The 24,854-nt window shown below is 41.9% G+C and overlaps 1 protein-coding gene across 1 annotated transcript in view; it reads left to right on the top strand.

Moving 5' to 3' along the window:
- The window catches only part of PRR29 (proline rich 29), a 29,106-nt gene extending 13,514 nt beyond the window's left edge, over positions 1-15,592 (top strand). The window contains exons 6-7 of the mRNA XM_053694338.1: positions 13,878-13,948; positions 15,265-15,592. Of these exons, the coding sequence (XP_053550313.1) occupies positions 13,878-13,948; positions 15,265-15,296 (103 nt within the window). The 3' untranslated portion in view covers positions 15,297-15,592. The remainder of the gene's footprint in view (positions 1-13,877; positions 13,949-15,264) is intronic.
- Positions 15,593-24,854: the final 9,262 nt, after the last annotated feature.

Raw genomic sequence — 24,854 nt, 5'->3', positions numbered from 1 at the left:
TATGTAAATGGCGTCTCCCCCAAGGACCGCCCCTCGTGAGCGTTGACATAACAGTTATCTCCCGGTTGGCATATAGATTTATGTAACCACCGGGAGATGAAAAGGCGCGCTATGTAAATGGCGTCTCCCCAAGTACCGCCCTTCATGGGCGTTGACAGTCTTGACAATACAGTCATCTCCCGGTCGGCATGTCTTTTATGTTACCGCTGGGAGATGTGATAGTGTGCCCCAGAGACTAACTAATACAGTAGTCAGCTAAACGTAAAATCGCTCAATTACACCCACATAGGGCGATATCAGCACAGTCATCACCCGGTCGGCATGTTTTTTATGTAACCGCCGGGAGATGTGATAGAGTGCCCCAGAGACTATCTAATACAGTCGATAGCTAACGTAGAAACGCTCAATTACACCCGCCTAGGGCGATATCAGCACAGTCATCTCCCGGTCGGCATGATTTTATAAGTAACCGCCGGGAGATGTGACTACCACCATCGTCAGATGCTCAGAGTCTGCGCTAGCTGTCGCATATCGTCTCCTATGTAACAGGGAGAATTCATGCCCAATAAAAAACATAATTTATGCTTACCTGATAAATGTATTTCTCTTGTAGTGTAGTCAGTCCACGGGTCATCCATTACTTATGGAATATATCTCTTCCTAACAGGAAGCTGCAAGAGGATCACCCAAGCAGAGCTGCTATATAGCTCCTCCCCTCACATGTCATATTCAGTCATTCGACCAAAGCAGACGAGAAAGGAGAAACCATAGGGTGCAGTGGTGACTGGAGTTTAATTAAAATTTAGATCTGCCTTAAAGACAGGGCGGGCCGTGGACTGACTACACTACAAGAGAAATAAATTTATCAAGTAAGCATAAATTATGTTTTCTCTTGTTAAGTGTAGTCAGTCCACGGGTCATCCATTACTTATGGAATACCAATACCAAAGCTAAAGTACACGGATGAAGGGAGGGACAAGGCAGGAACATTAAACAGAAGGAACCACTGCCTGAAGTACCTTTCTCCCAAAAATAGCCTCCGAAGAAGCAAAAGTGTCAAATTTGTAAAATTTTGAAAAGGTGTGAAGCGAAGACCAAGTCGCAGCCTTGCAAATCTGTTCAACAGAGGCCTCATTTTTAAAGGCCCAGGTGGAAGCCACAGCTCTAGTAGAATGAGCTGTAATCCTTTCAGGAGGCTGCTGTCCAGCAGTCTCATAGGCTAAACGTATTATGCTACGAAGCCAAAAAGAGAGAGAGGTAGCCGAAGCCTTTTGACCTCTTCTCTGTCCAGAGTAAACGACAAACAGGGAAGAAGTTTGACGAAAATCTTTAGTTGCCTGCAAATAGAACTTCAGGGCACGGACTACGTCCAGATTATGCAAAAGTCGTTCCTTCTTTGAAGAAGGGTTAGGACACAGTGATGGAACAACAATCTCTTGATTGATATTCCTGTTAGTAACTACCTTAGGTAAGAACCCAGGTTTAGTACGCAGAACTACCTTGTCTGAATGAAAAATCAGATAAGGAGAATCACAATGTAAGGCAGATAACTCAGAGACTCTTCGAGCCGAGGAAATAGCCATCAAAAACAAAACCTTCCAGGATAACAGCTTGATATCAATGGAATGAAGGGGTTCAAATGGAACGCCTTGAAGAACATTAAGAACTAAGTTTAAGCTCCACGGCGGAGCAACAGTCTTAAACACAGGCTTAATCCTAGTTAAAGCCTGACAAAAAGCCTGAACGTCTGGAACTTCAGCCAGACGTTTGTGTAGGAGAATAGACAGAGCAGAAATCTGTCCCTTTAACGAACTAGCAGATAAGCCCTTTTCTAAACCCTCTTGTAGAAAGGACAATATCCTAGGAATCCTAACCTTACTCCATGAGTAACTCTTGGATTCGCACCAATATAAATATTTACGCCATATCTTATGGTAAATTTTTCTGGTAACAGGCTTCCTAGCCTGTATTAAGGTATCAATAACCGACTCCGAGAAGCCACGCTTTGATAGAATCAAGCGTTCAATCTCCATGCAGTCAGCCTCAGAGAAATTAGATTTGGATGGTTGAAAGGACCCTGAATTAGAAGGTCCTGTCTCAGAGGCAGAGACCACGGTGGACAGGACGACATGTCCACTAGGTCTGCATACCAGGTCCTGCGTGGCCACGCAGGCGCTATCAGAATCACCGAAGCTCTCTCCTGTTTGATCTTGGCAATCAAACGAGGAAGCTTCGGGAATGGTGGAAACACATAAGCCATGTTGAAGACCCAAGGGGCTGTCAGAGCATCTATCAGCACCGCTCCCGGGTCCCTGGACCTGGATCCGTAACAAGGAAGCTTGGCCTTCTGGCGAGACGCCATGAGATCCAGATCTGGTTTGCCCCAATGATGAATCAGTTGAGCAAAGACCTCCGGATGAAGTTCCCACTCCCCCGGATGAAAAGTCTGGGGACTTAGAAAATCCGCCTCCCAGTTCTCCACGCCTGGGATGTAAATCGCTGACAGGTGGCAAGAGTGAGATTCTGCCCAGCGAATTATCTTTGAGACTTCCAACATCGCTAGGGAACTTCTGGTTCCCCCTTGATGGTTGATGTAAGCCACAGTCGTGATGTTGTCCGACTGAAATCTGATGAACCTCAGAGTTGCTAACTGAGGCCAAGCTAGGAGAGCATTGAATATTGCTCTTAATTCCAGAATATTTATTGGGAGGAGTTTCTCCTCCTGAGTCCATAATCCCTGAGCTTTCAGGGAGTTCCAGACTGCGCCCCAGCCTAGAAGGCTGGTGTCTGTTGTTACAATCGTCCAATCTGGCCTGCGAAAGGTCATCCCCTTGGACAGATGTGGCCGAGAAAGCCACCATAGAAGAGAATCTCTGGTCTCTTGATCCAGATTTAGTAGGGGGGACAAATCTGAGTAATCCCCGTTCCACTGACTTAGCATGCACAATTGCAGCGGTCTGAGATGCAGGCGCGCAAATGGTACTATGTCCATTGCCGCTACCATTAAGCCGATTACTTCCATGCACTGAGCTACTGACGGGTGTGGAATGGAATGAAGGACACGGCAAGCATTTAGAAGTTTTGATAACCTGGCCTCTGTCAGGTAAATTTTCATCTCTACAGAATCTATAAGAGTCCCTAGAAAGGTTACTCTTGTAAGTGGTAATAGAGAACTCTTTTCCACGTTCACCTTCCACCCATGCGACCTCAGAAATGCCAGAACTATCTCTGTATGAGACTTGGCAGTTTGAAAACTTGACGCTTGTATCAGAATGTCGTCTAGGTACGGAGTCACCGCTATGCCTCGCGGTCTTAGTACAGCCAGAAGTGAGCCCAGAACTTTTGTAAAGATTCTTGGAGCCATAGCTAATCCGAAGGGAAGAGCTACAAACTGGTAATGCCTGTCTAGGAAAGCAAATCTTAGGTACCGATAATGATCCTTGTGAATCGGTATGTGAAGGTAGGCATCCTTTAAGTCCACTGTGGTCATGTACTGACCCTCTTGGATCATGGGAAGGATGGTTCGAATAGATTCCATTTTGAATGATGGAACTCTTAGAAATTTGTTTAGGATTTTTAAGTCCAAGATTGGTCTGAAGGTTCCCTCTTTCTTGGGAACCACAAATAGATTTGAATAGAATCCCTGCCCGTGTTCCGTCCGCGGAACTGGGTGGATCACCCCCATTAGTAAGAGGTCTTGTACACAGCGTAGAAACGCCTCTTTCTTTATTTGGTTTGCTGATAACCTTGAAAGATGAATTCTCCCTCGTGGAGGAGAAGTTTTGAAGTCCAGGAGATATCCCTGAGATATGATCTCCAACGCCCAGGGATCCTGGACATCTCTTGCCCAAGCCTGGGCGAAGAGAGAAAGTCTGCCCCCCACTAGATCCGTTTCCGGATAGGGGGCCCTCTCTTCATGCTGTCTTGGGGGCAGCAGCAGGTTTCTTGGCCTGCTTGCCCTTGTTCCAGGACTGGTTAACTTTCCAGCCCTGCCTGTAACGAGCAACAGCTCCTTCCTGTTTTGGAGCGGAGGAAGTTGATGCTGCTCCTGCCTTGAAGTTACGAAAGGCACGAAAATTAGACTGTTTGGCCTTTGATTTGGCCCTGTCCTGAGGTAGAGCATGGCCCTTACCTCCCGTAATGTCAGATATAATTTCTTTCAAGCCGGGCCCGAATAAGGTCTGCCCTTTGAAAGGAATATTAAGCAATTTAGATTTATAAGTCACGTCAGCTGACCAGGATTTAAGCCATAGCGCTCTGCGCGCTTGGATGGCGAATCCGGAGTTCTTAGCCGTAAGTTTGGTTAAATGTACGACGGCATCAGAAACAAATGCGTTAGCTAGCTTAAGTGCTTTAAGCTTGTTCATAATTTCATCCAATGGAGCTGTGCGAATGGCCTCTTCCAGAGACTCAAACCAGAATGCCGCCGCAGCAGTGACAGGCGCAATGCATGCAAGGGGCTGTAAGATAAAACCTTGTTGAACAAACATTTTCTTAAGGTAACCCTCTAATTTCTTATCCATTGGATCTGAAAAGGCACAACTATCCTCCACCGGGATAGTGGTACGCTTAGCTAAAGTAGAAACTGCTCCCTCCACCTTAGGGACCGTCTGCCATAAGTCTCGTGTGGTGGCGTCTATAGGAAACATTTTCCTAAATATGGGAGGAGGGGAAAAAGGCACACCAGGTCTATCCCACTCCTTGCTAATAATCTCTGTAAGCCTTTTAGGTATAGGAAACACGTCAGTACACACCGGTACCGCATAGTATCTATCCAACCTACATAATATTTCTGGAATTGCAACCGTGTTACAATCATTCAGAGCCGCTAATACCTCCCCTAGCAATAGGCTGAGGTTCTCAAGCTTAAATTTAAAATTAGAAATCTCTGAATCCAGTCTCCCTGGATCAGATCCGTCACCCACAGAATGAAGCTCTCCGTCTTCACGTTCTGCAAACTGTGACGCAGTATCTGACATGGCTCTCACCTCATCCGCGCGCTCTGTCCTTAACCCAGAGCTATCGCGCTTGCCTCTTAATTCTGGCAATTTAGATAATACTTCTGTCATAACAGTAGCCATGTCTTGCAAAGTGATTTGTAAGGGCCTCCCTGATGTACTTGGCGCCACAAAATCACGCACCTCCTGAGCGGGAGGCGAAGGTACTGACACGTGAGGAGAGTTAGTCGGCATAACTTCCCCCTCGTTGTCTGGTGATAATTTCTTTACATGTAAAGATTGACTTTTATTTAAAGTAGCATCAATGCAATTAGTACACAAATTTCTATTGGGCTCCACATTGGCCTTTAAACATAGTGAACAAAGAGATTCATCTGTGTCAGACATGTTTAAACAGACTAGCAATGAGACTAGCAAGCTTGGAAATACTTTTCTAAATAAATTTACAAGCAATATAAAAAACGCTACTGTGCCTTTAAGAAGCACAAAAAGCTGTCACAGTTGAAATAACAATGAACCAAAATAGTTATAGCAACCAATTTTTCACAGTAAATGTATTAAGTTAGCAAAGGATTGCACCCACCATGCAAATGGATGATTAACCCCTTAATACCCAAAAACGGATAACAATTTAATAATTAACGTTTTTATCACAGTCAAACACACTGTCACAGGTCTGCTGTGACTGATTACCTCCCTCAAAATGAATTTTGAAGACCCCTGAGCTCTCTAGAGACGATCTGGATCATGGAGGATGAAGTAGACAGATTGTGACTGAATTTTTACTGCGCAAAAAAAGCGCTAAAATAGGCCCCTCCCACTCATATTACAACAGTGGGGAAGCTCAGAAAACTGTTTCTATGCAGAAAACAAAGATGGCCATGTGGTAAAAATCATGCCCCAATAAGTTTTATCACCAAGTACCTCACAAAAAACGATTAACATGCCAGTAAACGTTTTAAACATACATTTGAAAAGTTATGAATTGTTATTAATAAGCCTGCTACCAGTCGCTTTTACTGCAGTTAAGGCTCATACATTATTTCAGTATTAACAGTATTTTCAGAGTCAATTCCATTCCTTAGAAAAATACATTCAGTGTACACACACTCATCAGCCTAATACCAGTCGCTATCACTGCATTTAAGGCTGAACTTACTTTACAATGGTATCAGCAGTATTTTCTCAGTCAATTCCATTCCTCAGAAAAATAATTTACTGCACATACCTCATTTGCAGGGGGGCCCTGCATGCTATTCCCCTTCTCTGAAGTTACCTCACTCCTCAGATGAGAACAGCCAGTGGATCTTAGTTACGTCTGCTAAGATCATAGAAAACGCAGGCAGATTCTTCTTCTAATGCTGCCTGAGAATAAACAGCACACTCCGGTGCCATTTAAAATAACAAACTTTTGATTGTAGAAATAAACTAAGTTAAAAAACACCACAGACCTCTCACAGCGACCTATCTTTAGTTAGGCTGCAAGAGAATGACTGAATATGACATGTGAGGGGAGGAGCTATATAGCAGCTCTGCTTGGGTGATCCTCTTGCAGCTTCCTGTTAGGAAGAGATATATTCCATAAGTAATGGATGACCCGTGGACTGACTACACTTAACAAGAGAAATAAAGTGCCCATTTTCCATTAAGGGCTTCCTTATGATCCCAGCCATACAAAGTAAGTGCCCAACTTCTTCTGAGTTCCTTTCCTTTAACCCCAGAAATAAAAGTCAGCACTTACCTCATATACTGCCCGACAGCAAAGGCAGTTCCCAGGTTTGCAAGGTCCTATTCCTCACATGGACCTGTGAAAGAAGAGAAAATACTGAGTTTCTTCAGGGTTAGGGCAGCATAAATGTATGGTAAACACAGTGAGAATTATGTCCCACAAGTTCCCATTGCTTTAAAGCCACCAAAGCTCTACTGAAGAGACTGACATGGACTACGGCTACACCCCAGGACAAAGCAGCACACTCTGGCACTACTTTAAAAATAATAATCTCTTGATTGAAGAATCTAATCTAACACCTCACTTTACCTCTTCCTATCACTAACGTAGGCAAAGAATGACTGGATTGGGAGGGAAGGGAGCTATGCTGTGGTGCTCTTTGCCTCCTCCTGCTGACCAGGAGGTGAATATGCCATTAGTAATTAAGATGATCCGTGGACTCATCATGCCTTAAAAAAGAAAGTAATAAAGAGTGTTAGTGTTGCCTTTAATGAAAAGATTGGACACCTATGACGTAAGTATGTGTATATATTACACATATTGACCAATGACACATTACTGTGCACCAGTGTGTGTATATAAGGGATACGGACTGCTGGCAGTCTATAATGTTAGTAAGGGATACGCACTGCTGGCAGTCTGTAATGTTAGTAAGGGATACGGACTGCTGGCAGTCTGTAATGTTGGTGAGTGTATGTACGGAATATAAAGCCTTTGGTGCAATACTTCCAACAAAAACAAACATGGTAGATATTGGATACAGACACTGCTGTGTAGCCTTGCTTATAAATAAGATTGACACTATTGATACCCTGGTGTGTATTATGCATAATCAGTATATAGACTAGTGAGTATGGATAAGGATTCAAATAATAAAACATGAACACGACAAAGTAAGGGATATTGCTCTGCATAGGGTAAAGAGGTAGTTACATGGGAGAAAACAAAATGTATGCTTACCTGATAAATTCCTTTCTCCTGTAGTGTGGTCAGTCCACGGGTCATCATTACTTCTGGGATATTAACTCCTCCCCAACAGGAAGTGCAAGAGGATTCACCCAGCAGAGCTGCTATATAGCTCCTCCCCTCTACGTCACCTCCAGTCATTCGACCAAGGACCAACGAGAAAGGAGAAGCCAAAGGGTGTAGTGGTGACTGGAGTATAATTCAAATTTTTTTTACCTGCCATAAAAAACAGGGCGGGCCGTGGACTGACCACACTACAGGAGAAAGGAATTTATCAGTCAGTCCACGGGTCATCATTTCTTCTGGGATACCAATACCAAAGCTAAAGTACACGGATGACGGGAGGGACAGGCAGGCTCTTTATACGGAAGGAACCACTGCCTGAAGAACCTTTCTCCCAAAAACAGCCTCCGAAGAAGCAAAAGTGTCAAATTTGTAAAATTTGGAAAAAGTATGAAGAGAAGACCAAGTTGCAGCCTTGCAAATCTGTTCAACAGAAGCCTCATTCTTAAAGGCCCAAGTGGAAGCCACAGCTCTAGTAGAATGTGCTGTAATTCTTTCAGGAGGCTGCTGTCCAGCAGTCTCATAGGCTAACCGTATTATGCTACGAAGCCAAAAAGAGAGAGAGGTAGCCGAAGCTTTTTGACCTCTCCTCTGACCAGAATAAACGACAAACAGGGAAGACGTTTGTCGAAAATCCTTAGTTGCCTGTAGATAAAATTTCAGGGCACGGACTACATCTAGATTGTGTAGCAGACGTTCCTTCTTCGAAGAAGGATTAGGACACAAAGATGGAACCACAATCTCTTGATTGATATTCCTGTTAGTGACCACCTTAGGTAGGAACCCAGGTTTAGTACGCAGAACTACCTTGTCTGAATGAAAAATCAGATAAGGAGAATCACAATGTAAGGCAGATAACTCAGAGACTCTTCGAGCCGAGGAAATCGCCATTAAAAACAGAACTTTCCAAGATAACAGCTTGATATCAATGGAATGAAGGGGTTCAAACGGAACACCCTGTAAAACATTAAGAACTAAGTTCAGACTCCATGGTGGAGCAACAGTTTTAAACACAGACTTGATCCTAGCTAAAGCCTGACAAAAAGCTTGAACGTCCGGAACTTCTGACAGACGTTTGTGTAAAAGAATGGACAGAGCTGAAATCTGTCCCTTTAAGGAACTAGCGGATAAACCCTTTTCTAAACCTTCTTGTAGAAAAGACAATATCCTCGGAATCCTAACCTTACTCCATGAGTAACTCTTGGATTCGCACCAATATAAGTATTTGCGCCATATCTTATGGTAAATCTTTCTGGTAACAGGCTTCCTAGCCTGTATTAAGGTATCAATAACTGACTCAGAAAAACCACGTTTTGATAAAATCAAGCGTTCAATTTCCAAGCAGTCAGCTTCAGAGAAATTAGATTTTGATGTTTGAAGGGACCCTGGATCAGAAGGTCCTGTTTCAGAGGTAGAGACCAAGGTGGACAGGATGACATGTCCACTAGATCTGCATACCAAGTCCTGCGTGGCCATGCAGGCGCTATTAGAATCACGGATGCTCTCTCCTGTTTGATTCTGGCAATCAATCGAGGAAGCATCGGGAAGGGTGGAAACACATAAGCCATCCCGAAGGTCCAAGGTGCTGTCAAAGCATCTATCAGAACCGCTCCCGGATCCCTGGATCTGGACCCGTAACGAGGAAGCTTGGCGTTCTGTCGAGACGCCATGAGATCTATCTCTGGTTTGCCCCAACGTCGAAGTATTTGGGCAAAGACCTCCGGATGAAGTTCCCACTCCCCCGGATGAAAAGTCTGACGACTTAGGAAATCCGCCTCCCAGTTCTCCACTCCCGGGATGTGGATTGCTGACAGGTGGCAAGAGTGAGACTCTGCCCAGCGAATTATCTTTGATACTTCCATCATTGCTAGGGAGCTTCTTGTCCCTCCCTGATGGTTGATGTAAGCTACAGTCGTGATGTTGTCCGACTGAAACCTGATGAACCCCCGAGTTGTTAACTGGGGCCAAGCCAGAAGGGCATTGAGAACTGCTCTCAATTCCAGAATGTTTATTGGTAGGAGACTCTCCTCCTGATTCCATTGTCCTTGAGCCTTCAGAGAATTCCAGACAGCGCCCCAACCTAGTAGGCTGGCGTCTGTTGTTACAATTGTCCAGTCCGGCCTGCTGAATGGCATCCCCCTGGACAGATGTGGCCGAGAAAGCCACCATAGAAGAGAATTTCTGGTCTCTTGATCCAGATTCAGAGTAGGGGACAAGTCTGAGTAATCCCCATTCCACTGACTTAGCATGCACAATTGCAGCGGTCTGAGATGTAGGCGTGCAAAGGGTACTATGTCCATTGCCGCTACCATTAAGCCGATCACCTCCATGCATTGAGCTACTGACGGGTGTTGAATGGACTGAAGGACACGGCATGCATTTTGAAGCTTTGATAACCTGTCTTCTGTCAGGTAAATCTTCATTTCTACAGAATCTATAAGAGTCCCCAAGAAGGGAACTCTTGTGAGTGGAAAGAGAGAACTCTTCTTTTCGTTCACCTTCCATCCATGCGACCTTAGAAATGCCAGTACTAACTCTGTATGAGACTTGGCAGTTTGAAAGCTTGAAGCTTGTATCAGAATGTCGTCTAGGTACGGAGCTACCGAAATTCCTCGCGGTCTTAGTACCGCCAGAAGAGCACCCAGAACCTTTGTGAAGATTCTTGGAGCCGTAGCCAATCCGAATTGAAGAGCTACAAACTGGTAATGCCTGTCTAGAAAGGCAAACCTTAGATACCGGTAATGATCTTTGTGAATCGGTATGTGAAGGTAAGCATCCTTTAAATCCACTGTGGTCATGTACTGACCCTTTTGGATCATGGGTAAAATTGTCCGAATAGTTTCCATTTTGAACGATGGAACTCTTAGGAATTTGTTTAGGATCTTTAAATCCAAGATTGGCCTGAAAGTTCCCTCTTTTTTGGGAACCACATACAGATTTGAGTAAAACCCTTGTCCTTGTTCCGACCGCGGAACCGGATGGATCACTCCCATTAATAAAAGATCTTGTACGCAGCGTAGAAACGCCTCTTTCTTTATTTGGTTTGTTGACAACCTTGACAGATGAAGTCTCCCTCTTGGAGGAGAGGATTTGAAGTCCAGAAGGTATCCCTGAGATATGATCTCTAACGCCCAGGGATCCTGGACATCTCTTGCCCAAGCCTGGGCGAAGAGAGAAAGTCTGCCCCCCACTAGATCCGTTCCCGGATCGGGGGCCCTCAATTCATGCTGTCTTAGGGGCAGCAGCAGGTTTCCTGGCCTGCTTGCCCTTGTTCCAGGACTGGTTAGGTCTCCAGCCTTGTCTGTAGCGAGCAACAGCTCCTTCCTGTTTTGGTGCAGAGGAAGTTGATGCTGCTCCTGCTTTGAAATTACGAAAGGAACGAAAATTAGACTGTCTAGCCTTAGGTTTGGCTCTGTCTTGAGGCAGGGCATGGCCTTTACCTCCTGTAATGTCAGCGATAATTTCTTTCAACCCGGGCCCGAATAAGGTCTGCCCTTTGAAAGGTATATTAAGCAATTTAGATTTAGAAGTAACGTCAGCTGACCAGGATTTTAGCCACAGTGCTCTGCGCGCCTGAATGGCGAATCCGGAATTCTTAGCCGTAAGTTTAGTTAAATGTACTACGGCATCTGAAATAAATGAGTTAGCTAACTTAAGGGCTTTAAGCTTGTGTGTAATCTCATCTAATGGAGCTGATTCAAGTGTCTCTTCCAGAGACTCAAACCAAAATGCTGCTGCAGCCGTGACAGGCGCAATGCATGCAAGAGGTTGCAATATAAAACCTTGTTGAACAAACATTTTCTTAAGGTAACCCTCTAACTTTTTATCCATTGGATCTGAAAAGGCACAGCTATCCTCCACCGGGATAGTGGTACGCTTAGCTAAAGTAGAAACTGCTCCCTCCACCTTAGGGACCGTTTGCCATAAGTCCCGTGTGGTGGCGTCTATTGGAAACATCTTTCTAAATATCGGAGGGGGTGAGAACGGCACACCGGGTCTATCCCACTCCTTAGTAACAATTTCAGTAAGTCTCTTAGGTATAGGAAAAACGTCAGTACTCGACGGTACCGCAAAATATTTATCCAACCTACACATTTTCTCTGGTATTGCAACTGTGTTACAATCATTCAGAGCTGCTAACACCTCCCCTAGTAATACACAGAGGTTTTCCAGCTTAAATTTAAAATTTGAAATGTCTGAATCCAGTTTGTTTGGATCAGAACCGTCACCCGCAGAATGAAGCTCTCCGTCCTCTTGTTCTGCAAATTGTGACGCAGTGTCTGACATGGCCCTAATATTATCAGCGCACTCTGTTCTCACCCCAGAGTGATCACGCTTACCTCTTAGTTCTGGTAATTTAGCCAAAACTTCAGTCATAACAGTAGCCATATCCTGTAATGTGATTTGTAATGGCCGCCCAGATGTACTCGGCGCTACAATATCACGCACCTCCCGAGCGGGAGATGCAGGTACTGACACGTGAGGCGAGTTAGTCGGCATAACTCTCCCCTCGTTGTTTGGTGAAATATGTTCAATTTGTACAGATTGACTTTTATTTAAAGTAGCATCAATGCAGTTAGTACATAAATTTCTATTGGGCTCCACTTTGGCTTTAGCACATATAGCACAGATATCTTCCTCTGAATCAGACATGTTTAACACACTAGCAAATAAACTAGCAACTTGGAAATACTTTTCAAGTAATTTACTATAATATGAAAACGTACTGTGCCTATAAGAAGCACAGAAAAAGTTATGACAGTTGAAAATTAATAAACTGAAAAGTTATAGCATCAAATCTTTGTAAAAACACAATTTTAGCAAAGGATTGCTCCCATTAGCAAAGGATAACTAACCCTGATAGCAGAAAAAAAATACAGAAATAAACGTTTTTTATCACAGTCAACTACAATCTCACAGCTCTGCTGTGAGTGATTACCTCCCTCAAAACAAGTTTTGAAGACCCCTGAGTTCTGTAGAGATGAACCGGATCATGCAGGGAAGACAATGAACTTCTGACTGAATTTTTTGATGCGTAGCAAAAGCGCCAAAAAAGGCCCCTCCCCCTCACACACAACAGTGAGAGAGATCAGTAAACTGTCATAAATTAAATAAAACGACTGCCAAGTGGAAAAAAATAGTGCCCAAAACATTTTTTCACCCAGTACCTCAGAAAATTAAACGATTTTACATGCCAGCAAAAAACGTTTAACATTAAATAAATTAAGTGTTATTGAAAAGCCTGTTGCTAGTCCCTGCAAAATAGGCTAAAGTCTTATGCATACAGTATAATTCCAGTGAAGTGCCATTCCCCAGAATACTGAAGTGTAAAATATACATACATGACAGCCTGATACCAGTTGCTGCTACTGCATTTAAGGATGAGTTTACATTATATCGGTATCGCAGAATATTCTCATCAATTCCATTGTCAGAAAATAATAAGCTGCTACATACCTCTTTGCAGATTAATCTGCCCGCTGTCCCCTGATCTGAAGTTTACCTCTCCTCAGATGGCCGAGAAACAGCAATATGATCTTAACTACGCCGGCTAAAATCATAGAAAAAACTCAGGTAGATTCTTCTTCAAACTCTACCAGAGAAGGAATAACACACTCCGGTGCTATTATAAAATAACAAACTTTTGATTGAAGGTATGAAACTAAGTATAATCACCACAGTCCTCTCACACATCCTATCTATTTGTTGGGTGCAAGAGAATGACTGGGGGTGACGTAGAGGGGAGGAGCTATATAGCAGCTCTGCTGGGTGAATCCTCTTGCACTTCCTGTTGGGGAGGAGTTAATATCCCAGAAGTAATGATGACCCGTGGACTGACCACACTTAACAGGAGAAAAGGGGTTTTATGCAAGCAATGTAGTCTAAATGATCATTACCCACAAGTACCTTTTTCCACTGCTTATAAGGAGATTTGTAGAAATATTTGTTAGTGCCTTAGTTCCAAGTCTTGGAGCACCCTTAGTTCCCATGTATTTATATGCAGGACACCCTATCTTGTGAATGCATAGCATAAAGATAACCATCACACAATTATAATACATGTGAATAAATATTAGTATAGACCAGCGACACACTGCTTATTAGTCCTGAGTAGTTTAGTGCAGGATCATTTGATAACAGAATGTGATATGTCTCCACAGACGGGCAGTGCCACCTCCTCCTCCTCTGAGTGCCACTGGCACAGTGGGTGCAGATGTACCTCCAGCTTCAGGTACGAGAAATATAGCCACACCACATGCACTTTCTGAGACTAGGTGGAAGCTGCATTGGGTCATTTATAAATCATGAGAGGGCACAACACAGTGATAGACTTGTGATGGTTATATACACAGAAAAATGTGGTAGTGGTGGTGCAGGTGGTGGGTTATAAGACGTGTAACAGATTTATATTGGAGTTTTTATGTTCAACATAATAATGTAACTATCAGCTTGAGCAAGTTGCACACATGCATTTTTATTTAATGATATATATAATGGCCCAGAGGGATATCTAGCACCATAAACAGCCCAATATAAATCAGCTTACATCTTCATTAGGTGGCAACTTATTGTAGATAGTGTCTACTCTTTTAATAGTCCCATGACTGAAAAGAGCGTTTTGTTCCTTCTGTTATGCCAGTTATTTTGTTTACTATCGTTGCTCCAATCCATCATAATTCCTGTGTGAAACATTGTACATTTAAGCTTGGTTGTTTTTGCTTGATTTTTAATCCATTGGAAGAGATGAAGTTAACAATTAGTAAAACTGCAACAATTTAGTAATCAATATAGCTATACAATTGAGAAGCTATAAGATACAGGGGTATCACCAGCTTGCCAATATGATTTTCTCAAAAATTTGGACATATCTTAAAAAAAAAGCAAATGGTCTCTGACCAAAGCGATAGTAAAACATAATGAAGATGCCTATTTGAAGGTAGATTTTTTTTAATTCATTAACCCAATAATAGTTTATGATGTGTGCAATTAATGTTTTCATATACTTTTATAACTAACAGGTTTAAACATCCACTTGATTGCAATTATAAATGAACAGTCTGATGATGAGAATGTGTATTTTAGCTTAGAAGCCTTATCTGAGATTTTTTAATTTTATTTAACAAAAAAAACTGATTGTTTAGGAACATGTGAACTGAGAATAATAAACAACTTAAACATTGATAAAACCAGCCGTGCAAACTACCATAAAAAATACTCAGAACAGGACAAAATAAGGTTTCAACTGGTCAAGGCTGTAGAATTTGAAAAACAGATTGTGGTATCAAACTGTGACCATTCAATATTTAGGGAGGGAGATATTATGCCATCTATACAATTGAAAAGCTTACGATAAATAGGTATTTGCAGGTTTTTATGAATTGGGATTTGGTTTTATATGTAAATATAGATGATGCACTTAGCATAGAAATGAAAGTGATTGGAAAAGACAGTGTGCAAGTCTTAAATACTAGGCATACATTGCTCTGTATAAAACAGATGATCTAACGAAGCCTATTGTCACACACAATTTTTTGTTTTTCTTTCCAGAATATTATGATCTGGCTGATGGCAGAATGTAACAGGATGCCACACTTCTCAGGGCTTTACAGAATCTCTGGTGTCTGATACATTTATGAGGCCCACTCAGGAGAAAATATTAATTTAAACAGAGAGAGCATAAGGTTATGCTTTTTGATGCTCATAGTTAGTTTATACCATAGTTTAAACTATATCTTACTAGTGTTTCTCTACTAATTTCCACGTTTTTGGAGATTATTTGTGGAGCTGCCTTACTCGACTTGTTAGTAAAAAAATAAATAAATAATGAAATGTTTTAATAAAAATCTACAAGTAGAATAAAAGCATAATGTGTTAATGGCCTTGTGTCTTTTTAATCATTGAATCAAACAATTCACTACCTCAGGGATAAAAGGGACAATGTTTGATATATCTTGCAGAATGTACAAATAGACTAATAAATTCATAATGGCGTTGTGTTTGTGTTACATTATTGGAACACGTTTTAAAAGTGTTTTACATGGCACTTTTTTTGCTCCAAAGTAAACTGATTGTTAAATAAATTATAGATTTTCAGCTTATTGTGTTAAAGAAACAGTATGCTGTAAAATAGTTTTTCCCTTAATGTGTTTGAAATAACTTGTTATACCAGCCGCAGAGTATAGGATGTATGAGAAATTGCATTTTCAGGTTTATTTGTGTATATGAAATTGCTGTTTTTGTGATTTGAAACCACAACCTATTGAAATAGGTTGAGCTTGCAGGTAAAATAAAATCTCATATTGTAATCGCTTTGTGTACACACACTTGCTTCCTTATCTTATATCTGCTTGCTTCCTTATCTTATATCTGCTTGTACACCAAAGCCCAATTCTTAGCGTTAATGGAAAATTATAATTTTATTAGTTATCTGTTCTACACTCCACCGGGAGTGTAATTTCTTCTGCTGGCTGTGTTTACATTGCCTGTCAATAACTTGGACTTAAGTCAAGAAACTTTCAGTATAAGTGGGGACACCACAGGCTAAATCCGCTATTTCAAATGCCAAAATAAGGGTAAACAAGCTACTTGTAAACAATTGAATAAACTCCAGGAGATTGGAAGATTGTTTTCTTTCTTTTTTTTAAGCAGAAAAAACTGTCCCTTTAAGCAAGAGTTGGGCAACAAGACTGTCACTGAATCAATAATAAAGTAGCCCACAACACTCCCTTTATATAGTATCCTCCTCGCGTTTAATAATTCATGTCTCCTATACTACAGCCAAGCAATACTGATAGAGGCTGCACAGCACTGACAGAAGCTTATCGTGACCTGACCTGCCAGCCACTGCTTGCTGTTGGAATCATGTGAAAACAAAGCAGCCAATGGCTAACATTTGCGGTATTGCTCCTGTAATATTAAGTTTTTGTATTTTATGCACTTTTTAAATTTCAGCACTTCAAAGTGAGTTCAATTATAGCCCATATAAAAAATCAGTTTAAGAAAACAATATTTTATACAATAAGGTAAAAACCTGACGCTTTTCAAAAAACTGACATACCACTCAAAGGTAGTTAAAATATTCCACTGGTAGAGATATATTCTCTGCACTGATGTGGTATAAGCTCTTTTAACTAATGGAAGCTTCCTACAGAGATATTTGGGGAAAGAGAAAAATTATAGAAAAAAGAGCGCTAAATAGCTAATACCAAATGGAGAGAAAAAACAAAATTTATGCTTACCTGATAAATTTATTTCTCTTGTGGTGTATCCAGTCCACGGATTCATCCATTACTTGTGGGATATTCTCCTTCCCAACAGGAAGCTGCAAGAGGATCACCCACAGCAGAGCTGTCTATATAGCTCCTCCCCTAACTGCCACCTCCAGTCATTCGACCGAAGACAAGCAAGAGAAAGGAGTAACTATAGGGTGCAGTGGTGACTGTAGTTTAAAAATAAGACCTTTCTCCCAAAAATAGCCTCCGAAGAAGCAAAAGTATCAAATTTGTAGAATTTAGAAAAAGTATGAAGCGAAGACCAAGTCGCCGCCTTACAAATCTGTTCAACAGAAGCCTCATTTTTAAAAGCCAATGTGGAAGCCACCGCTCTAGTGGAATGAGCTGTAATTCTTTCAGGAGGCTACTGGCCAGTAGTCTCATAGGCTAAGCGGATAATACTTCTTAACCAAAAAGAAAGAGAAGTTGCTGAAGCCTTTTGGCCTCTCCTCTGTCCAGAGTAGACAACAAACAATGCAGATGTTTGACGAAAGTCCTTAGTAGCTTGTAAATACTACTAAGGACTATTGTCCAATCTGGCCTGCGGAAGGTCATACCCTTGGACAGATGGACCCGAGATAGCCACCAGAGAAGAGAATCCCTGGTCTCTTGATCCAGATTTAGTAGAGAGGACAAATCTGTGTAATCCCCATTCCACTGACTGAGCATGCAGAGTTGCAGTGGTCTGAGATGTAGGCAGGGAAACTGCACTATGTCCATTGCCGCTACCATTAAGCCGATTACTTCCATACACTGAGCCACTGAAGGGCGAGAAGTAGAATAAAGAACACGGCAGGAATTTAGAAGTTTTGACAACCTGGCCTCTGTCAGGTAAATCTTCATTTCTACAGAATCTATCAGAGTTCCTAGGAAGGAAACTCTTGTGAGAGGGGTTAGAGAACTCTTTTCTTCATTCACTTTCCACCCATGAGACCTCAGGAATGCCAGAACAATGTCCGTATGAGACCTGGCGATTTGAAAATTCAACGCCTGTATCAGAATGTCGTCTAGGTAAGGGGCTACTGCTATACCCCACGGCCTTAGGACCGCTAGGAGTGACCCTAGAACCTTCGTAAAGATTATTGGTGCCGTAGCTAACCCAAAGGGAAGAGCCACAAACTGGTAATGCCTGTCTAGGAAGGCGAACCTGAGAAACCGATGATGATCTCTGTGTATCGGAATGTGAAGATAAGCATCCTTTAAATCCACGGTAGTCATATATTGACCCTCCTGGATCATAGGTAGGATGGTTCGAATAGTCTCCATCTTGAAGGATGGGACCCTGAGAAATTTGTTTAGAATCTTGAGATCTAAGATTGGTCTGAAGGTTCCCTCTTTCTTGGGAACTACAAAAAGATTTGAATAGAAGCCTTGCCTCTGTTCCTCCTTTGGAACTGGGTAAATCACTCCCATAACTAGGAGGTCTTGAACACAATGTAAGAATGCCTCTCTCTTTATCTGGTTTGCAGATAATTGTGAGAGATGAAATCTCCCTTTTGGGGAAGAAGCTTTGAAGTCCAGAAGATATCCCTGGGACACAATTTCCAACGCCCAGGGATCCTGGACATCTCTTGCCCAAGCCTGGGCGAAGAGAGAAAGTCTGCCCCCTACCAGATCCGTTTCCGGATCGGGGGCTGATCTTTCATGCTGTCTTAGAGGCAGCAGCAGGTTTTTTGGCCTGCTTTCCTTTGTTCCAAGCCTGGTTAGGTCTCCAGACCGGCTTGGACTGGGCAAAATTTCCCTCTTGTTTTGTATTAGAGGAAGTTGAAGCTGCACCACTCTTGAAGTTTCGAAAGGAACGAAAATTAGTCTGTTTGGTCCTTAATTTGTTTGACCTATCCTGAGGAAGGGCGTGACCTTTTCCTCCAGTAATATCAGAAATAATCTCCTTCAGTCCAGGCCCGAATAGGGTCTGCCCCTTGAAGGGAATGTTGAGAAGCTTAGACTTTGAAGTAACGTCAGCTGACCATGATTTAAGCCATAGCGCCCTACGCGCCTGAATAGCAAAACCTGAGTTTTTAGCTGTTAGCTTGGTTAAATGAACAACGGCGTCAGAAACAAATGAATTGGCTAGCTTAAGAGCTTTAAGCTTGTCAAGGATATCATCCAATGGGGTTTCTACCTGTAGAGCCTCTTCTAGAGACTCAAACCAGAAGGCCGCAGCAGCAGTGACAGGGGCAATGCATGCAAGGGGCTGGAGAATAAAACCTTGTTGAATAAAAATTTTCTTAAGGTAACCCTCTAATTTTTTGTCCATTGGATCTAGAAAAGCACAACTGTCCTCGACAGGGATAGTTGTACGCTTCGCTAGGGTAGAGACTGCTCCCTCCACCTTAGGGACCATTTGCCACAAGTCCCGTGTAGCGGCATCTATAGGAAACATCTTTTTAAAAACAGGAGGGGGAGAGAACGGTACACCTGGTCTATCCCATTCCTTAGTAATTATTTCTGAAAACCTCTTAGGAATTCAGTGTAAACAGGCACTGCATAGTATTTATCCAATTTACACAATTTCTCTGGGACTACAATGGCGTCACAGTCATCCAGAGTTGCTAAAACCTCCCTGAGCAACATGCGGAGGTGCTCAAGCTTAAATTTAAATGTAGGCATATCAGAATCAGGTTGAAGTGTCTTCCCTGAGTCAGAAAATTCACCCACAGATAGAAGCTCTCCTGCTTCGGCTTCTGCATATCGTGAGGGTATATTTGTTCTAGCCCCAGAGCTGTCTCGCTTTCCTTGTAACCCTGGCAGTTTGGACAATACCTCTGTAAGGGTATGATTCATAACTGCCGCCATGTCTTGTAAAGTATACGCTATGGGCGCACTAGATGTACTTGGCGCCCCCTGAGCTGGAGTTATAGGTTCTGACACGTGGGGAGAGTTAGTCGGCATAACTTCCCCTTGTCAATTTCCTCTGGTGATAAATATTTTAAAGCCAGAATATGGTCTTTATAACTTATAGAAAGATCAGTGCATTTGGTACACATTCTAAGAGGGGGTTCCACAATGGCTTCTAAACATAATGAACAAGGAGTTTCCTCTATGTCAGACATGTTTAACAGACTAGTAATGAGACCAGCAAGCTTGGAAAACACTTTAATTAATGTGAAAAAAAACAAACCCAAAAACTGCAAAACAGTGAAAAAAAGCAGTTAACTTAACAAAATTTTTACAGTGTGTATAACATACTAAACTAGCATTGCACTCACTTGCAAATGGATAATTAACCCCTCAGGCTCAAAAACCGTTATAACAGTCACAAGCAAACTGCCACAGCTCTACTGTGGCTCCTACCTTCTCATAAAACGACTTTTGTAGGCACAAAAACCCCTTACAGAGGTCCAATATGTCAGGGGACTCCTTCAGGGAAGCTGGATGTCTCAGAATGTAAAAACTACTGCGCAATGAGAGCGTGAAAATAGGCCCCTCCCACCATGCACTCAAAGTGAAAGGGCCATAATAACTACTCCTAGGAGAAATCTAGTCAGCCATGTGGAAAACTAGGCCCCAAATAAAGATTTATCACTCTCAGCAAAAAACGTTCCTTATATATCATGCAAACGTTTTACATACTAGGCCATAAGAGCAAGTAATATGAATTTATATTACCCTTTACTGCAAGCATGATGCCAGTCGTTTGTTAAATCACTGCAATCAGGCTTACCTTACATATATCAGGCACTGTCAGCATTTTCTAGGCTTTATCATCTCTTCTAGAAAAAAATATACTGAACATACCTCAGAGCAGTTAATTCTGCAGGCCGTTCCCCCAGCTGAAGTTTCCCATACTCTTCAGTTATGTGTGAGAACAGCAGTGGACCTTAGTTACAACCTGCTAAGATCATCGAAAACCTCAGGCAAAACTCTTCTTCTAATTTCTGCCTGAGGAAAAAACAGTACAACTCCGGTACCGTTTAAAAATAACAAACTTTTGATTGAAGATAAACTACACTAATTCACCACATCTCTCTTGATACTTCCCTTGCCGAGAGCTGCAAGAGAATGACTGGAGGTGGCAGTTAGGGGAGGAGCTATATAGACAGCTCTGCTGTGGATGATCCTCTTGCAGCTTCCTGTTGGGAAGGAGAATATCCCACAAGTAATGGATGAATCCGTGGACTGGATACACCTTACAAGAGAAAAAGAAACATGTCTGTAACGAATATGTTTCTTTTATAACAGAAATTTTATTGAATGTATCCACTCTGTGGTAAAAATGTATTCCAAACTATATTCTGCACCCTTTTATGTGTTTTGATAATGCACAGAAATGTTTCTACGTATTTATGGTGGAAAATGAAATGAAACAGGTTATAATAGGTTGGCCAACCTTTATACACAATTAACAAACACAGTTAAAAATCAAATTTGTGCTTAAAAGACATAAAAAAAAATCGAATAATCATAAGAAAAATATCCTTTTTCCAATTTTTTTCAATTAAAAGTTCATATAAAAGTTCATATGAAGAGAAGAAATATTTGTGTTATGGCCGCGGCCTTTAGCTGTGTCAAATAACACGGCTTTGGGATAAGCCTGTATTTGTGGCAGGAGTTAGCAAGGTATAGAGATCTGACCTTAATACCCCTTAGGTATGTGGGTGGCAGTGAAGAAATGTCCTGGAATCCTAGGTGCAATCCACCCTCTGCTCGGATGTTTTATTTCCGTTTGCTGTGTCCGTTTAATGGATCTGTGCTTTCGATATAAATCTTTACCTTCTTTTGCGGTTTTCGGGTTTCAAATCCACCCTATGCCCGGATGTTTCCGTTTATCGTATCCGTTTGAAGGATCCGTACTCCAGAGGGAGATTTTTGATAGAGGGCTAATTCTTCTTTTGCGGGAGTTTTCACTAAGCCCGCAATCTGTTACCTCCAAAATCTGCGGTGTTCCATGTAGGGCTCAATATTTACCCGCAGTTAGAAACTGTAGAACAAGTGAAGGAATAATGCAACGCGTTTCGGCTATACTGGTCAGCATGCTAAATGGAAGACAGACTCTCCAAAGCATTTTCTAACTACGGGTAAATATTGAGCCCTACAAGGAACACTGCAGATTACGAAGGTAATAGATTGCAATCTTATTGGAAACTCCTGCAAAAGAAGAATTAGCCCTTTATCAAAAATCTCCCTCTGGAGTACGGATCCTTCAAACGGATACGATAAACGGAAACATCTGGGCATAGGGTGGATTTAAAAAAAAAAAAAAAACGCAAAAGAAGGTAATTAAACAGATACAGCAAACGGAAATAAGACATCCGAACAGAGGGTGGATTTGAAACCCGAAAACCCAAAGATTGCACCTAGGATTCCAGGACATTTCTTCACTGCCACTCACATACCTAAGGGGTAGTAAGGTCAGATCTCTATATCTTGCTAACTCCTGCTACAAATACAGGCTTATCCCAAAGCCGTGTTCTTATTTGACACAGCTTAAGGCTGCAGCCATAACACAAATATTTCTTCTCTTCATATGAACTTTTATATGAACTTTCATATGTACTTTTAATTGAAAAAATTGGAAAAAGGATATTTTTCTTATTATTGTTTATGACATTTTTTTATGTCTTTTAAGCACAAATTAGATTTTTAACTGTGTTTGTTAATTGTATATAAAGGTTGGCCAACCTATTATAACCTATTTCATTTCATTTTCCACCATAAATACGTAGAAACATTTCTGTGCATTATCAAAACTCATTTTTACACATAAAAGGGTGCAGAATATAGTTTGGAATACATTTTTGCCACAGAGTGGATACATTCAATAACATTTCTGTTATAAAAGAAACATATTCGTTACAGACATATTTCTTTTTTTCTCTTCATTTGGTATTAGCTATTGAGCGCTCTTTTTTCTATAATTTTTCTCTTTCCCCAGTTAAGTCATCCCAGCTTAGTTAAAACAGCTTATGGGTTTCCTACACACCCATACCCATGTAAACAACTCTGCTCCAATACAAGATCTTAGGCCTGGGACATCATACATGTCTAGAGCAATATCAGCTCAGATGACAAGCATGATGCTAGAAAAAGAAACATATTATAAACAGAATCACTCAAGCCTTTAATTAAAACACTGAGGTGGAGCATCTGGCTGGGGCATGAATATAGATTCCTGCACAGCAGCAAAGTCAGAAGAATAACAGTCCAATGTTATATCTGTTTGCAAACCAAAGCCCAATACATTTAGCAACCAATTAGCAAGCGCTACACAGGTGCTAAACACAATATGGGCTGGCTCCTAAACTTACATTCCTGCTTTTCAAATAAAAGATACAAGAGAACAAATAAAAATTGATGAGTAAATTAGAAAGTTACTTAAAATTGCATGCTCTATCTGAATCCTGAAAGAAAAAAAATTGGGTTTCATCTCCCTTTAAAAGAGGAACTGTCCTCTAAAGGAATGGTATTCCGCCTAGCCAAAGTGGAGATAACACCGTCTACCTTTGGATTAGTCAACATGGAACATGCTTTTGAATTTGGCAGAAGGAACTTAGGAAATGCCTGTTTTTGTTACATTCCTTGCTAATTAGCTCAAAAACTGCATCAGGAATAAGAACTCGGAAAACTTTTTTTTTCTGTAGGTTAAGGCTCCTGAATCTCCAGCGCAAGTAAAACTTCACGCAATACAGCATTTATGTGCTCCAATTAGAAATTAAAGGACACATCTTCTGAATAATAGTCCTCAGCTGAGGAGGATTCTGTTACAATCGTACTCCTGGAAGGTAAAGGGTACCTTGATGGTCGCTCCTTAGGGATGTCCCAGATGAGCCCAGGGCCAGCAAAGGGTTCACTTCTGCCCTTGGCATGCATTAGCATTTAACTGGTGGAGGCATGAAAGCAATTAGTTGAGAAATTGCACAGTGAATGTACTGTTTAAGAGTAGAAGGCAGATCAGTTGAACTGTCCTGAGGATAACCCTGGTGGTTAGCAAAGTCCTGAGTACTCTGCTGCAAAGCAACGCTACATGATTCAGCACATATTTTACAAAGCTGAGTAGTGAGACACACCAACACTTCCTTACATAGCAAAAAAAACATGAGGGGGCGGAGCTAACCTGCATAGCAAGAAGACATGCTTCATGTCAGCTCTACTGTGTAAAGTTCTAACAATCGCCGTATAAAGTTCATTTACTGAAGTAATTTGGGTACTTCTTGCCTAAACACACTTGGGAATATTGCTGAAGATGGTGCCGAGACACCACCACAGTTTGTGACCTCTGCACTGATGGTGGCTTTCCAGGGCCTACTTGGCGCTCACGCGACAGCAGACATTGCAGCGCACTCACCTCTTTATCGCAAAGCAGTGTTGCCAGCCTCCCCCTCAGTGGGGTCTGTGGTTGCTGCCTAGAGGCGGTTTATACTCTGACCTTCTACAGGAGGAAAATCCGGAACATAGACCAGTGGAGCGGATACCTTCAGGCGTAAGCCGTCACCCCTACAGCCTGCATCAGGTGAGATTCTGTGAGTACACCTGAGTCACCATATTCACACTGCACTAGTAGGCCTCATGCACCATTGACTACCTTATACAGATGTGGGCCATTCCTCTAGGCCTTTAGCCATCTTCATCAGTTGGGATCTTTTCCCATACGGAGATATATTCTGCCCAACACATCTCTAGTTTACTACGACCTATCAGTGTACTTTAGTCTAGTCCACTCCAACACAATCTGGTGCCCTATTCTCTGCCTTTCCCACTAAGTGTTTCTGAGTGGGTTATATCCTGTACAACTTTTTCTGACATCATCTTGTCAACCCCTCTAAGGAGAGGCATCCCTTACCATACCTCTCAATATCCACATAGCTTGTTTCTTTGGCTGTTCGGCTGTAATCATCCCTGAAACCCCTGATCTACCTGATTATGACT

Source organism: Bombina bombina, chromosome 1, assembly GCF_027579735.1.
Source record: "Bombina bombina isolate aBomBom1 chromosome 1, aBomBom1.pri, whole genome shotgun sequence".
NCBI classification, from domain to species: Eukaryota; Metazoa; Chordata; class Amphibia; order Anura; family Bombinatoridae; genus Bombina; species Bombina bombina.
This window is presented reverse-complemented; position numbering and strand designations above follow the sequence as displayed.